This window comes from Centruroides vittatus, unplaced genomic scaffold, assembly GCF_030686945.1.
Source record: "Centruroides vittatus isolate TY-2023 unplaced genomic scaffold, ASM3068694v2 contig_474, whole genome shotgun sequence".
In the NCBI taxonomy this organism is placed as follows: Eukaryota; Metazoa; Arthropoda; class Arachnida; order Scorpiones; family Buthidae; genus Centruroides; species Centruroides vittatus.
In genome coordinates this window covers 568,081-586,627 of record NW_027122266.1, presented here as the reverse complement: position 1 = coordinate 586,627, position 18,547 = coordinate 568,081, and the positions used below count along the sequence as shown (strand labels likewise).

General features: G+C 24.9%; 1 protein-coding gene across 1 annotated transcript in view; it reads right to left on the bottom strand.

Annotated features, from left to right (window-relative positions):
* LOC136977750 (transcription factor LBX2-like) overlaps positions 1 to 5,248 on the bottom strand; it is a 51,419-nt gene extending 46,171 nt beyond the window's left edge. The window contains exon 1 of the mRNA XM_067273299.1: positions 4,690 to 5,248. Within this exon, the coding sequence (XP_067129400.1) occupies positions 4,690 to 5,143 (454 nt within the window). The 5' untranslated portion in view covers positions 5,144 to 5,248. The remainder of the gene's footprint in view (positions 1 to 4,689) is intronic.
* Positions 5,249 to 18,547: the final 13,299 nt, after the last annotated feature.

Genomic DNA, 18,547 nt, shown 5'->3' with positions numbered 1-18,547 from the left:
CAGATAAAACAATTTCTTATATTTTTAAATTATATTTTATTCTATGAAATTTATATTGAAAACTTACTTAATAATTTACATTAAAATTCTGTAATGTTTTATAATGGAACAAAATTAATTTAAGCATTACCTCAAAAACTTTTATAAAATATTTTATAGATGTGCCATTCAAATGTGCCTAACAAATTGAATATATTTATAACATGAATTTTACTTATTATTAAATTATTAATATTATCTTAACTATAAAAAAATTTATAGTATAAATCTTACGTTAACTCTAATTAAATTTTAGCTAAATATGGACTTTTCTTAATCTAAAAAATAATGTTAACTAATATAAATTAGAAATTTTATCTACAATAATTAAAAGTTTTTAAAATTTCTTGATGATTCAGCATTGAAAAAGCAATAGCAATGAAAATGTAAAATTTTAATTATCTCTTAATGAATTTATATTAAAATAAATGATTTTTGTGTGCAATGTTATTGTGTTAATTCATATTGTGATTATTTCTATTTATTTTGTTTACTTATTTATTTTTTAAAATATGTGTACATATATATATATTGTAAATACTGCATATTTAAAGTGTACTAATGCATTATTTTCAACATGTAGAGAGATAGAGTTGTATTGTATATACATTAAATTAAATATAGAAGGCCTATAGACTAATGTTTAACAAATAAACAGAACTATAGGCTAAACTTGTATCTTCAAAATAAGTTCTTTATAAGTAATAAATATAAATTTAAGCTTGTTTTACTGAAAAAATATTTAAATTATTTTATTAATAAAAATAATAATACAAGATCTAAAGCTTAATATAGCATTTTATATTATATATTTACATTTCATTTTATCTGTATACATTCAAAATAAATTGATCTGTTGTTTAGGTTTTACTTGTAACTTTATATTCTCTCCATTCTGGTTTATCATCTGTTCTAAATCTAATTTAGAAAAAAACAATAGAATGTTGCTGACTTACTATTTTAGAAAAAAAATCCTTTGCGCAGTATAAATTGTATCCATAGCAAGAACAATGTAGCTTTGTTAGTCCCTAAAGTCCCTAACCTCTGATTAAACCCAATAATATTTTTTTTAAGGACTACTGGAAGATGCATTACAACTTCCACACATTTTTAAATGTACTGTAGATGAGCTTTATGTATTTAATATTTACATTGAAAATATACCTATTATTAAACTTATAAATTGCTGTAATTGTGTTATGTACAAATTAAAACATTAAAAATTAAACTTGTAAGATATTAAAATGAGTTTATTACATTTTTATGTTTATTTTATTAATTTAAATAGATTTTACATAGCAATATTTTATTTATTATAGTATCTTATATAAGATATTTATAAAATAAGTACAGTATTATAGATTTTTAAATGTAAAATTTTCTGACTAAATATGTATACATATAAAATTATTTCAAAATAAAAAGAAATTATTTTTATTGCTTTGTTTATGTTTTTTGCTGTAATTGCTTTATTTAATCCAGGATTAATTTTATTTATATCTTGGTTATTTTTACTTTTGAATTAAATAAAATATTCTTTATATTAAATATCAAGCTCAAAAATCATAAACTCTTTTATGTAACCATTATTACAGATCTTAAGAAGTTCCTTTCTTATTGTAAATTCTGATAATTATTATGTTAAAAATAGTAAATTATTGAAATTTGTTGCAATAGAAATTATGTATATTTTTGGTTTCTAACTATTATTTCAGTTATAGAATTGATTCAAATCTTGAGAGAAATTTTAGAAATTTTATTTCATGGGAACTTCTATAAATGAATAATCTTAGTATATAATTCTACATAAATATTTCAGCTAAAAAATAGTAAACATCTCAGATTTTCAATATGTTTTCTTTATTAAATAAATAAAGAAAACAATTCCTATAATAAAAATAGCATGATAATAAGTTATCATACTGTTTTCAAACAATATAAACAATTAGTTATTTCAAGTATATAAACATTATTGAAACATTTAATCTTCAGGAAACAGTCTTCTAAATACATAATATTTATTTATAGCAATATTGTAAAGATTAGAAATATTTAATTCAATGTTCACATATATTTTTACTAAAGAATATTTATTAAAAATAATTTACAGTTGAAGATTTTATTAAATTTATGTATTTTCAAACTTTAGGCCTAAATTGTTAAGTTAATATTTATTATGAGATGTTTCAGGATGACTACTTTTCATAGATTTAGTTAAAACATTTGATTTTTATTATAAGACATTTACTTAATCTTAGATATTATATTTAGTATTGAATAATAATAATAATATCAGGCCTATGTATCATGTAAGAAATTTTAGATCAAAAGAAAATACAAGTTTCTTTTATGTTTACACTTTTATAAATGCTTTGAAACATTTAATTTAAAGTTTACTGGTTGTATATAAATTAGCTACTTATTGACATATTTAAAAAATAGATTTTTTCGCTTATTTTTTGGTGTTTACTGTTTAAATCAACATACTAACCGATATTATTTTAGTTTTGCTTAGGTAATTTACAGTGAAATGAGAATAGAACATATGGACTAGGCAGATGGACTCTTGTCTATTATAGCAGTTCCAAAAAATCCAACATCTGTCATTTGTTTCTTATTCATTTCAAAATTAAAATACGAATGAAAACTTTTAATGAAATTAACAAATAAATACATTTATTTTTAGAATTTTTAAAAATATTTACTTATTATTTTTCGAAAATTCATTTAGGCCTATTTCTCAACTTCTCCTGATGTTTCCTTTACGTCAAGAGATAATTACTAGTTTTCTTAGCAAGAAAGAACGGGAGTTAGACCAATAATACCCCAGGCATTCTTAGTCCTACTGGATATATCTGAAATTTGTCTAAACAATTAATTGAATTATTGTTATCTTTAATTAAAATGAAATTTAAACGATAAAAATACAAAGATTTTATCTAGTAAACTTTGAAATTAGGCCTAATTTTTATTTAAATAAAAACAATAACATTAGGACTTCCCCTTCATCATGCTAAAGTTAAAGCATTACTAAAAATACTTTAGCTCTTCTACTATAAACAATGTATTTTGTAATTATATTTTGGCCTAAAATAATTCATTTATAATATGAATTTCTGTAGTAAAAATGTGTTAAAACCTACATATTTTATGGTGTTTATTTGATAGGCCATATGATCTTACAACTTGTTTTTTTTTAGGCCAACTTACTGTTTATCGTTATCAAGTTAGATCTGGATAATTCTTAAACTTATAAATTAAAATAAATTTAGCTCGAAAAAAATAATAAATGACCGAATTTTAAATTTACAAATTTTAATATTATGAATTTTATTTAAGTAATCGAAAGAGGGCTTTCACCTTGAAGATATAATAACAAAACCTACGGATGTACTGTTTATGAATGGGAAGTCTTATTGTTTCTAACAATCTTGATCTTAGTGAAATAATTTCCTGTTTTTTGTGACTTAAAAATAATATTAAAAGAGAAACCACATCCTTTTGGGTCAATAGGAAAATTAAAATGCTTATTTTCATAACAAAAAATTCTTGTGAGAAGTCAAGCTGGGATATATCCGCACTTTTTCTTTTCTGTACTAAAATCTTTTATCTAGGCCTTTTTACTGTTTATTTTTCTGCTTGGATTGGTAGCCAATTTAGAGGATTTTTAGTAGATCTACAGGCCTATAAGTTTCTGATAACAAAGTATAATTAACCAACCATAAAATGTTTTTTAATCTGCTATAGCCTATAAAATAAAATAATTAAATTTGGAATTATCTTAAAATAAAGAAGAATAAGAGCAACAGAAAACTTCATAATATAACCAAACTTTTAATTCATGAATTTACTTGTTACATGAAGTAGCTGGAATAATTGGGCGTTATTTGATTTCATTAAACTATGAATAAATATAAATAAAATTTGAATTTTATAAATTTTTAGTAGAAATCATTGGCCTATACAAATGTATGTAGACATTTTTATATAAGATCTACTCTATGCAGGATTTATGTGATTTAATGAATGGATAAATTGAAAAAGTTTGAAATTAAATAGAAGTACAATTAAAATTAGCTAAATTAAGGTTAAAATATATAATTGGAAATTGGAGTGATAGGTCATATCCCAACCGAAAGAGATAAAAAAACAATTTAAAAGCTAAGCAGCAATAAATTGTGTAAGGTGATAAACAAGGAGAGACATGCAAGGTACTAAAAGTTAAATTTAAAAATAATAAAAGGTTAATTAAGTAGTTTACATTTAAACAAAATATAAACCTATATATTCAAGTAGAATTTAAGGGGGGAAACGATCCATGCACATAAACAATTAATATGAAATAAAATAAATAAACGAATGTTTACAAAATTAAAACCATGAAAAAACCACAAAATGAATAAAACCAGCTTAATAGAAATAGATAAATACTATATATCACTAAAAGAGAAGACTAATTAATAACTTACAGAATTTAGTTAATTTATCATTTACTAATCATTTCAATTTGCATATGACATAAGCCTACGTAGGCTTAGGCTATATCGACTTCAGCACCAGTAGCGAACAATCGAGTTAATGTGTAGAGCATACGCTTAATTGTGTCTAATACATTGTAAATAACAACGATAAGAGTGTAGGGCTACCTACCTGAAATTTTTTCGTTAGCTTCTAAACCTTCGAAGGCCTTACTGGTCATCTCGAATAAGGCATCGAGAGGTGACGAATTATTTCCATTGAGAGCCGGACTTTCGGGAGAATCACTTTCAGACTTCTCCGATCTAGAATCTACCGAGCGTGGCCTTCTACGATGTCCCTCTTGGTTATTCAAGTCCCACGGTCTAACTATAGATCTATCCAGCGCACATCTAGTCCTGTTGGATGAGGTATGACTTAAAATGTCCTTAATAAAAAAAGACGTGAGAGGTTTATGCACGTGGTCACGTGGCTGTTCCATACACAATTTCTTGATAGGTTTAAAATATTCATCTTCCTCTATTTCACTATCAACAGAGTTCGGTCTGCTGCACGACGCCTCTTCTTCAGTCTTCGGACTGCCTACTGCAAGTTCAGGATCTCCGGTACCCTCCGGTGTCGCAGACATAATTAGCGAGGCCCAGAGGCCTGACTAGCCTAAACTGGAGTCTGGTGTGTAGCACCTTATCCACATGCTTGTGTGGGAGTCCGACTGGAATGATTGTCAACAACTTTGTCGGTGTGTAGTCTATGCATTGTGTGCTGCACTTAACCAATCACAGAGCTCAAATAGGGTCGTAGTCGCAGCTTGAGCCGTCTACTAAGTGTCGGGTGATTGGTGCGTGATTATATACATCCGTCACGTCACGTACTTCTCATTCGTGACGATTGGATTGGAGGTGTTACTTTGCTTGATGGATGTTGATGACGTTACGTTATCCGATAGGCTGTTAGCGCGAAATTAATTTGACGATGTTGATGATGTCGGAGGTGAATGGGCCTTTTATAGTTTTGTCTTGGGATTAACAGTTTACTACCGGTAGGTATTTTTTAGATAATTTTTCTATGAGACCCTCTAGTTAATGTATGAAACATGGCAAACTCGTTAAGACTTGGAGAACTAGGTATGGATGATAAATAATGGAAGTAGGTTGAGAGAACTTTTTATTAGAACACTTTTATAGTATTATAAAGGTAGGAAAGTCGTTACACGAATGACTATATGAATATAATCCTTCAGTCCCGATGTTTAATTTTGATTAAAAGACCAATCGTATTCTGTCTGTTAATTTATATTGTAAAGTTCTATAGTAAACTACAATGAACTCACTCAATCAACGAGGACCTGACGTTTATTCAGGTCAGCTTAGGGAAAGTTGAAGGATGAGGCACAAATAGGATTCGAGCCAAAATCTCATTGGTGCATCGAAATTAATATTGCCATTTATATGTCTTGTCAATCGAGTAAATTGCTATATTACGAAACTAGATAATTTTTTAATACAGGCATATTAAAGGAAATTATTAAATTTAAGAAGCATTATAGACAATTTATAAGGTATTACGTAGCATTAATTCCGTATATCATTAACAGCAAGGATTATAGACCTAATATAAATGACTGAATTTGACTGGAATTAAAAAAATACCAATAATTTATTTCTGATTTAGATTTATTATTAATTTAGTAATTAAAAGATAGCAAAATTTGTTTTAAAATAATAAAATATTAATATAGATCTGACCTATATAAAGTCTGTAATAACTAATCTGTTTAAGATTTAAGATTTTTTAAAATTTAGATTTGAAATATTAATCTATAAAATATAGATAATTTTATTAGTTTCAATATGAAATAAACGCGAAAATGTATTAGATCTATCGCTTAATGTGTATAAATATAGGTCTAGGATAAATTTAAATAGCAGTAAAATCAGTTAGATTGGCCTAAAAATGTTAAAAGTGTTGCATATTTAAGTATTGATACCAAAATAATACAGAGTCTGAGTAAGTTTTGATGTAATTATTCCTATTCAGGTTATAAGTGTTTGTCCTTATTTATCCATGTTTTGAATCTAACTATATTTAAGTATTAACACAACACAATAGATGGTTTGAAGAAAGATTTTAGGTAATCGTCCATAATTGATTTCGATAATATTTGTTAAGGTAACTGTTAGATAAAAATTTAAATAATTCGAAAATCTATCTGTAAGAATAGACTTTGACAACCCTTAAAAAAACCTTTACCTTTAGACTTTCCTATTAAATCTCACAATCATTAGCAGGAGTCTGGTTTAAAATATTATACGATAAAAATAAAATCTGAATAAAAAGAAATATATAAATTTAAAAGATTTTAATAAACAAATTTTCAAAGAGATCTTTATTTTTAAAATTTAGCGTTTAGTCTACATCATTTAGATCTCTGAATATTCTATAAACTAAACGTAGAGTAATTGCAGTGTTTTTAATTATTAATTTATTCTTTAGGCTATATTTTACATTGAAAGTTAATTAAGGATATGTACAAAATATTAAATTAGTTTATATTTATTATCCATAAAAATAAACTTAAAGCTTTAGCGTAATTCTCATAATTTGTAATTTTATGTAGGCATATAATGCAGTTTTGATAGCATTTCATTTTAAAAATTAAATGTGTTTTAGGAAATAATAGAAATTATAATAATACAGATGTAAAAGTAGTTAGATTAAATGTCATTTTTGATTTATAAACTTATTACTATTTATGATTTATCCAAGGACAAAAATTGCCTTAAGCTGAGCCTTCGCTACATTCTGCTTTTTTGTAGATCCATATAACAGCAAAATTATTATTATTACTACTCATTTATTCAAAAGTATTAAGTAGAATAATAAAAAAAGTGAAATCATGAAATTTCTTCTGTAATAAGAGATTTTTATATTCAGTTAACTTAACGTAATATCTACAATATTAAAAACTCGAATATTTTTTACATAAAGTAGAGCTATAAAAGTGTAATCTTATAAAAATAACTTAGATAGGTCTAGATTTTATGATCTTCAGGCTTGCATAGAGAACTATTTCAGAACCAGATAATGTCTACTCTTATCACTGAACAAGACCTTTAATAAGAGAGTCATGATTTAGTGCAAATTAACCTATTTTTCTGCCAATAATTGGGCCATTTCTGTAAGTATAGAATCTATTTTATTACTATATATATTACTGTACGTATTTTTATGTTCTGGCAATTCGACTATCTTATTATTTAGTTTCTAGTTCTCGAGTAATTTATGTTAAAACTAAAACTTCTGGTAAATAGTATAACTGATTTAGATTTCTTTCTTTATTTAACAATTTTTTTTTAACATAAAACTTCTTGTTTTTATAAATTAGAATTGAATTAAATACTATTTTGATATAACACATACTTTATTTCTATCTTTAAAATAAACATATCTTTTGAAATGCTTGATTTCTAAGGCCTATAAGTGCGCTTTGTTGGCATATATGATATGAAATGTATACACGTAGGCCTAGGTCTATTTATTAACATACTAAGCGTTACTATATTTATAATGTATGAGTGGTTATATCTAGAATATATTAGTGTAACTAACGTGCTTTTTTCATATATATATATATATATACATATTTCAGCTTAATTGAAAGTGTTCAGAAATTCAAGGTTTGAATTCAAAAATAAGATTCGAGGAAGACTTTTCGCTTTAGAGGAAGATAGGGATTATGTAAAGATCATAAAGAGAATGTAGAGTAATGGGTAAACAATGAGACGACAAGCAAATCAGCGAAATGACAAAACAGAGTTGGCAAGTGATGTCGCTAATAAATCCATAGTAGGACACGCCTGCTTTAACTCTGGGGAATGGGGTAACGGAAAGGCGTAACGTGACCACTTTTAAGTAAACTCGTAAATTAGGCAGAGGGCATGAGAGAGACACGTGTCTAACCTATGCGGGTGGGTATTGAGCGGCCTTGGAGTAAACGCCTAAAGTTTGATGCAGGCCTATCTGCCATGTTACGTATAAGACCCTTAAACGACCTTTAACCCCAATACTTCATCACCTGGGGAGGAGGTAGATACAGTTGTCTTGACATACATCTTACAAGGGGCGATGTACTGTACTTGTAGCCCTTGAATTGTTAGGAAGTCTGGAGTAATAATCATATGGTTATTGTGCACAAAAGCTGTAGTTTTATTATAAACTTAATTAAATATTATCAGCGTAGGAAAATATTCAAAATTAAGAAGCGTGTTTCATGTTTTAAGAAAAAATTCTCACGAAAATAGTTTTTGAATTTCAAAGAATGTTAATGTTATATTTCAATAAGCCTACTCTGTATATAAACAGAATTGATTTTGGAAAATGAAAATACAATGCGTGTACAATTATTACTTACTATTTGTAGCATATGTGACAATTAAAAGCAAAAATAATTCAAATTTAAATAATAATAATTATTATAATTATAATAAATTACGTCAAAATGAAAGACAAATATAACATGTCTTTCTTGTGATAATATTTCTTAAATACATTCAATTATTTTCTTGTATTTATCCATAAGAGAAATCCAATAGAGCAATAAAAAAAAAACCTAAGATTGAACAGAAAATAATTCAATTTTATACGAGAAAATTTTAATTAATTTATCATTAACAAGATAAAAATATGTGAACAGAAAATAATATAATTCAAAAAAATTTATATAAAATATGGGCGTATAATTTTACTTGGATATTACGTTACGCATTTCATAGATTTTCATCAAAATATTTCAAGGAAATAGAATGATTGGTAGAATTTCTTCTTCAAAGAGAAATATAAATAATAGAAAGATTATAATTAGAAGTAAAACAATTTTATAATAATATATCGAAACATAATCATTCCCTTATGAAATATTTTTAAAAATAAAATAAATATAAATAAAAATAACTGCCTAATCACGTTGTTAAATGTTTCATTAATAATGTTTATTTGAAAATAACAAGAGAAAATTCGAATAATTTCACACTGCCTATCACGATCTCTTCACGCATATCCCTCAAGGCACTCTCCGACTAGCAGTGCTAATACCTTTTATTGATTCCTTAGACCCTTATAATAGAATAAGCTTAGCTGTCCTATCGATTTAATTCTCAGTATGATATTAACGATTCGGAGAAGGCCTTGTTAATTCCTTAGGCTATTTTTATTTAAAGAGAAAAGAATAATTACATTTATTAGTATTACCTAACATTTCATAACAACTAACTTTAGATATACTGAATGTAAAATTAAATTTTGTTTTTCGTTAAATTTTAACACAAATGTAAATGATAAATTATTTAATTCTATTTTAAAAATTTCATACATAAAATAGTTACACCATTCTACAATACTTTAATCTCGAAGTGTAAACAAGAAGAATAATATAAAATATTTATTTAATATTAAATTTAATCGAAAGCTTGAATGAAAAAATTAAAAATTAAAGCCATACAAATAGAACTGTTGTAACTATTAAAAATTTATGTTATTTTAATGAATTATTTTTCTTAAATCAGATCTATAAATACAGCTAAGTTTAATGCCACAGAATTTCTTTTATAACAATTTGATAAAGTGTTTTTGATTATATAATAAATATTTTTATTCTTAAAATATAAAAATTATAAATGATAAATTATATACTGTAGGCTATATGTATTTTCTTTATAGTGTGTATTTCTACTAAGCGCATTGTCTCTAAATTATTACCGTATATAACTATACAATTTATTAGAGGCAATGTGCTTAGTAGTAATCTAGAAATGTGACAAAATTAAGGATTGCTACGGTGGTAGGATTTAGAATTTGTAAAATTTAAAAACAGTTATCTGTCTAGAATTAAAATAACTTATATCTTCTATCTTAAAAGTAAGATTCTTTTATATCTATATCTACACCTACCAATAAGATTCTGCCTTATTGCTAGATATTGCTAGATATAAGATATATATCTTACGTTACTCTCTATGTAGGCCTATTCAGTAAAATGCAATGTATATTATGTTACTTCTAGTAAGGGGACAAATTATAAAGCAATATACTTATAACTTACAGCCATGTATATCCTATATAACTCATAGGTTGCTAAAGTTTTATTTATTTCATTTTTTCGTATTTATTTGTTTTAAAAGTATGTATAGACTTAATTTAAAGTATCTATAATTATTAAACTAAACTAAAAAAGGTACTAATTCTGAAGAATTTGACTTAAAAGTATTCTCTAATAACTGAAAGTAATATAAGTATAAATATAAAATTTATAAATTAAATTTTTATATTTAATTTTACGCTCAAGTTTAAATGAATATAAAGTAATCATTTTATATCTAACTAATTATTTTAAATTATTCAGTATTTTTACTTAAAAATAATTAATGGAAACTTAATAATTTTTTATTTTATAGAATTTCGAAGAGTCAACAACATAGATCGACAATATTTGTAAACAAAGTAATAAAGTATAAAAGTAAAACATTTGTTGAGAGTGAACACAGCAGATGAAACTGTTGAAGATCACGTTACGTTCTAATGACAGCAAAATCGACTAATTCATCCCCGTAAGAAGATAAGAATTAACAATAAGCCCTTGTTCCTAAGAAATGAACTGAATTCCTTTACAAAAAAAATTAATATGATTATTAATAATTATTTTTTTTATTCAAAAATATGTAAATTTTTATTAATAAAGAATATTGAAGTATGTTTAATAAAGTAAACATATACTGAGATTAATTTTTAATGAGTTTTTTTTAATCACTTTAATTCAGTTTATATACTTTTAAAATATGTAAATGTACTTTAAAAGTTCGCGTTATATTATATATAAGTCAGTATAAACTGCAATCTTGATATAAGAAGAATAAATATGAATATACTTAGAGTAAATTACGCAAAGATACCGGATTTATGGATATTGTAACACTGCTTTAAATAATGGAAGAGAGATCTTGCTGAAAGATTATATTTAAGATATAAAAGAACCGTAAAAAACATTTAAAAAAAATTAGTTTCTGAACTTAAAAATACAGAATGAAGTCGATGTAAAAGCTCTTATATAAAACTTTTAGATAGATTTTTTTTTTATTCTCGCTAATCTGTAATATATCATATTAATTATATAACTATTTCTTAACTTAATAATTAATTAATGTCTAAGTTAAACATTTTAAAAACTGATAAGGTTGGAATTTGATTATCATATTTTTAAAAAAGTCCGCACGTGACGTTATAAAAGTACTTACAGCGCCATCTGTTATGCAACGAATAATTCAAATTACCATTAATTACATTTCCTAAATACCGTTAAAAATGGACGTAATCAAAGTATTCTTTATTAAAATCTTAATCTTTATTAAGTTATATAAATTCATATAAAACTATAATATTTTAAATATATTATACAATGAAATTCCACTTTAATCGTTTGTAAAAAAAAAAACAAATTTAAAAAATGTGACAATCCTGCAAGGAAGAACCACGAAGAGAAAATTTCTAAATATACCTAATTAGTATTCAAGAAGTATGTTTTCTAAACAGTTGAGAACATGTTTTGAATAATTATTTTGTATTTTTCTTCACAAAATTTAAAGAGAAGAAAAATAGGTTTGTGTATCATTTTTAAAGAATCATTTCCTTCCTACTAAGTAGGACGCCATTTAGTTATCCGGAGTCCTACCCACGTTTATAACACATAAGAATATACATTTACATTCATAAATTCGTTTCCGATTTTAAAATTTTAGCTAATTACATTCGAAGTAAATATTAAAATATGCACAATTTACGAAGAATCTTTTTGTTTTCTGAATTTTTATTTCATTATGTAGGACATTTTAGTTTACAGTTACTGATACTTAGGCCTACTAGATTTACAGTTTACACACGTTAATATGGTAAATAGTACATAATTAATTTATTTATAACAAAATTATCATATACTCAAGCATGGGAAAGTGTTCTTAATTAACTAAATATGTTAAAAAGCAAAATTTTGAATTTAATCTAGATATATTTATTTTATCGTTTAATAGCGATATAGCAATGCCGATAAGGCAACAGAATATATATATAGGCTAATAAATCCAACAATATACAAGCATATACATAAGAAAGTATTAGTTATCTATATAAGGTATATAGATAGTAATACGTATATTAGCTACATCTACACACATTAGATATAGGCTTATATGCATAATACAGGGTATTTATAATATACTCAAGCATTTCCCGTATTTGGGTAAGCCAGATATAATATACCCCTTCTGTAAATTGCGATGCAATGGATATGATGAACAGAAAAGTTCATCGTACCCAAACTATTCACTCAAAACGTGCCTCTTTTCATCTCCTTTCATATCTTCACCTTTTAAAAAAGGAATAAAACGTTTTGTCCCTTTTCCTGTCCGTTTTATGTTGCAGTATTTTTGGAAGCCTTTTATTTCTTATTCTGTCAACACGATTTCTCCTGTTATATATAGATACATCATGATCCAAGAAAGAAGTATGATTGATTTCGTATGGTATTTTTCCTCCCTTACGTACAAAATTCCAAGCCAAATAAACGGACTGCTTTCTTGGATCATAATATATCTGACTTATATACAATATTACGAACAGGCCTATGCAATTTCTAGGCGCAGGTTTGTGTGTAAGTTACTTATAACTTACTTATAAGTTATATTTTATTCTATTTGAAAATGTTATTAAATTATTAGCTTAAATCAAACATTATATTCAAATATTTAAAATTAAATTTTAAGAACTAATACAAAATATTTAGGTCTACTAAATTCTTTTTTAATCTTATATCGATACAATTTTATTTATTTATGTTTTGAATCAATATTTTAACACATTTAAGAGTATTTGTTGTTCTAAATGCTTAATTTTTAATTAAGAATTAAGCTAAAAATATGAATCTAAATGTTAATAATGCATCAATTTTAAAATATTAAAGCTTAAAAAATAATAAATTTACAGTAAATAAAGTGTTAAAATGATAAAGTAATACATTTAAAATTTATTTAAATCAAAATCACTATGATGTTTGCTATTTATAAAAGACAACATGCAAAACACTCGCTTTAAAATTATTCATTTCGGAAAGTTTAAGAACTAAAAATTCAATTCGTTTACAAAAACATAATCTGAATTAAAAATAAAATGTTTAAAATATAATTATTAATTCAAGAGATCTGTTTTATGAAGTGGCTTAAACTCAGAATGTTAAAGTTCAAAGGCAAGTCGCACATACAAAGAAGTTAATTGGTTTGACATTTCTTTACCTTTCCCATGATTTTATAGGCATAAATTGTCTGGAAATCTAAAAGAAATTCTGTAAATGTAGCTTTTTCTTAATTATTTTTAATCTTGAATCATTCGTTGTTTATTTCTACTAAGATTTTAAATTCTATATTACTATGATTACGTATTTAAATTTTAAAACAGGCAAATTAAAATTTGCAAGCTTTATTAAATGTTAATTGTACAACAAATTTAAATATTAAATATTAAAACAAAAAACGTCATTTTATTCTAGAAATTCTGTTATTCTATACTACTTAATTTTTTGTTTTTTTTTATTTTTGTTTTTTGTATCAGAATCATTACATTATTAATATTGAATTATAGCCTACAGGGTCTAATCTAAAATTACATGTATTGTACAATACAGAATGAGATGTTAATAATATTAATTTTTAATTTTTATTATACACTACAGCTTAGTATTTTCATGAAAGAGTGATTCAAGGCCAAATTCTCCGTTCTTTAAATCATTTTATGCAAATTTCTCGCAAAAATTTTAAAATAACAACTTATTTAACCTATAATTTTTTATTTTATAAAATTAATAATTCAAGAGAATAGTAAATGTATTAGAATTAAAGTATTTTTGAAAGTTGTTAGTTGAACTTAGTTGCTGTGGTTATTTATTAAGCAATCATAGGCAGTTTAAATGCTTTCTACTTTCTTAAAACCAGTTATATGTAATCGATATATAAACCTTATAAAGATATAAATTAAACTTTTTGAACTATATGATTAAAACACGCATTCTATACTATTTAAACAATAATTAAATCATAACATTAAAATCCTCTTAAATAATAATTTTTCAAAACCAATTAAATTAATCATAACAGTTTAACTTCCATATAAATTCCTTATTATGTAAGACTAAACTAAGTATAAATTTGAAATTTTTTAAATTTACATACTGATAAATATGAACTTTTTGTTAAAGTATGTAGAAAGTTATAGGAAAATCTATGTCATAATGAATGTAAGTTTTTTTATTAGTTTGAACTCGTAATATATAAATCTTTAAAATAAATACTGAAATATTTGAGTCTATAGGGTTTAAATTATTAGATAATAGTCTGGATGTATACTTGGTAAACAGTGTCTATGTATCACAATAATTCGAACAACTCAGACAAGTGGACAAACACTTTTTGATATATCGACAATCAGAGCGATGTCACTTACGATTGCCAATCTGTCCCCAGAGGGTCATAAAGGCGGTAGGTGGACACTGGACACATTCGGACACATCACGTGATGAAACGCTGATAATATCCGGTTTGTCCACTCTGTGTGCCACATTACAACTGCCATCTTTCAACATTTGTGATTACAAAGGCTAATCCTCTCTGTGCATTGCACTATTGGTCATCATACCGTAATGAGTCCTTATTAGTGATGAGGCTATCGACAGAAGGTCTTTGGTTAGATTTTACGATGACCTCATCTTTCGTCTATTACTGAGTCTTTGTTTATTTTATTCCTGTTACAGAAATTGCTTTTAGTCACGTTACTGCTGACTAAATGTTTTGATGAAGTCTTCTATTAAGATTAATTCTGTATTAGGCTATAATTACATTTAAGCTATATTGGTCTAGGTACTAAGATTTTCTAAATATAAAATAAATTTCATGTTAAAATATTTAACAAAATAAATATTAGAACTTTTTAAGTGTAAAAAATTCTTTCAATAAATATACTTTTATGTAATTTTTATACCAAATATATAAATTTTTTAAATATAAAAATAAATTTATATTAAATTAAACCCTTTTTACTTTATACATATATATAATATATTAAAAAAGAATATAATATAATAATAAATAAAAAAGTATATATATATGAAGCCTATATGAGCTAATTTTTATATTAAAATATATAAGAATAAAGTGATATTAAACAATATTGGAATAAAAAGTAAAATCTTTATATTACTCATGCTATTTTATTTTAAAAAATAAATTTAAAATTAAAATAGTTACAATTTGCAGATATGAATAGCTCTTAAATAGAGCTATTCATATCTGCAAATTGAATATATAAAGGAATAGGATTAACACTAAATACTAATATAAATGAATAGATAAATGAATAGGATTAATACTGAAATAGACTCTATTCTTCACTAAAATTGTAAACAATAAAGTCTATTTCAGTATTAATCCTATTCCTTTATCTATCAATATTAAAATTTATAATATTAGTTATAACACCAAAGATTTTTTATTATAAACCTGTGTTTAATAATCTTATTTATAATGACGAAATATAGCCTAGTGTTTAACCTGTTATAATGGAATTCATCCATCGTATCTAAATTTATCCTAAACATTTTCTCTAAATGAACGTTTTAAATAGTCTAGAGTTTTAGCCCTAACTTAAAAAAGTTAACTAATTAATTTCCATCTAATTATTACAGAACAATAGTCTAAAAATAAGCTAATAAAATTTATTTTTTAAATATAGTCAGCTATTAAAATTTTACTTGTCCTAAAGAAATTTCTCATAGTAAAATGATCTAAATAAATAACTTTTCTCAAAAATTTTTTAAAAAAGAAATAAGTTATTTTCTCATTCCTTCGGGTTAAATATAAATATCTATTATTTTTAAGTGTTAAATTATTGTTTCCGAATGATAAAAGTAAGGCTTTAGAAAATGCGTCAGAGAGGTCCACCTGACGACAAATTACAGTATATATAGCCTCGAGATATATTTTTACAAAAACATCCCTAATCTTTCTTTAAAAATAGCCTAACTTCCTTAGCAATTAAAAAAGTTCTGCTTCCATTGTTTCTGAGGAGAGAAAAGCACAACACAAAGATACGCCGACAAGAAGAAAAAAAAAGCTTGATCATTAATATGATTCCCCATTGAATTCAAATGAGATGATGTGTCTGTCGGAAATGTTGTACTGTACATTTGACAAGACCAGACAGCAAGCTAAAACGTTAAATTGCAACCTATTGATCTAAATAAAAAAACTACAATCGATAAATCGTGTTTATAAGCTAATCTACTTGTTTAACCACGAAATAAAACTTTTTGAGTTTTTAATTTTCTTCACTCTAAATCAATGACAACAGATTTCAAATGAAGTTCGACTGGTTATAAGATATTTAAAAACTTTAAATTTTCAAATAAAATAAGCCGAAAAGTGAAATTATTCATATTTTATTTGAATTTGGCTTATGATTTTAGATAAAGTAAATATAAAATTATCACAATTTTAAAAAATAATTTATGATATTCTTTTCGCATCTAAATATAGTTTTATTTATTTATTTATAGATGTTACTTTGAACTTTCTTGAAAACTTTTATGCAAATTTAGTTCTTATCATACTAATTTTATAAATCGTTGAAGCCATTGAAGTCTAAAAACTGATTTGGAGACCTATTTATAGGCCTACTTACAGACTTATTTATGAAAAAATTCAGAAAAATTTTAAAATCGATTTAAAGTTATAATTTAGTTTACTTTTTTAAAATAATAATAGAAGTATTGTGTAAATATTGAGATTATAAATTTCATTAAAGTCTATATATAACCTATAACTTTAACAGACATTATTATTAGAAGAATTTAGATGAAATCTCATTTACATAAATGTTACGGACAGATATTTCTACCTAGGCTCATGAAATTAAAATAATAAACATTCTTGCAATTTGTTATGAAAGTAATGCTTAAAGATTCAACAAATTTATTTAACTACAATTAATATTTTAAACAATTTTAAAACTTAATTTTACCATATTAAAACTTAAATATGGCCTAAAATCTCAAATTTACGATTCAAGATGAACTAATCACATTACTGTCCAATTGTAATTATATCTAAAACTGTTACTTTACTAAAAGTTTATATTAAGAAATCATTAAATAAAATCAAACAAAAATATCTAAAATAAATATAAATCCATAAAGTAAATTTATGGATTTATAGAAATATGACATTTCTATTAGAATTAATGACTATAAAACGTAGTCCTACAGGCCTACAGTTTCTAAAGTTGGGAATCGGTGGGCTTTTCATAAATTTACATAGGAAGAAAAAAGGCCAATATTCTATACTTTTAGATCATACAAGGGTGTAAAATAAGCTTATATTGAGTTTCAGGAATGAGTACATAGAAGGGTGTATTGCTCTTTTCTTTAAAATTCGGTGCAAATATGGGTGTAAGGTTTCTCGCTGTCATAAGTGCAACCACGATGTTATTTGGCCTAAGGCAATAATTCTTGTTTTTAAAAATAAAAATATATGTAAAATTATTCATTATTTTTGTTTGCAAATATCATTAAATGACTTGATATTTTTTAAGTTTCAGTAAACTACTTAAAATCTTACGTAAAATCTTATAGTAGACAGTAAGTCTGCCATGAGATTTGATAATCACTTTTCGTATTACTACTCTACAATTATGCAATGTATAATTGTGATCGTATCTTAGTATTAACTACGAATACGAATCCAACTAATTGGAATCTTAACTATAGACTACACACTAGTTAAAAAGTAAACAGACAGAAAAATAAACATTAAAAAAGGAGGCTAAATACGACTATAATAATAAGGTACTATTATCACAACCAATTAAGGAACCAAAAAGTTTATATCAAATATTTAGAGAAAAAGACCTCATCAGTTTATACGTCTATCTTAATCTAATAAATATA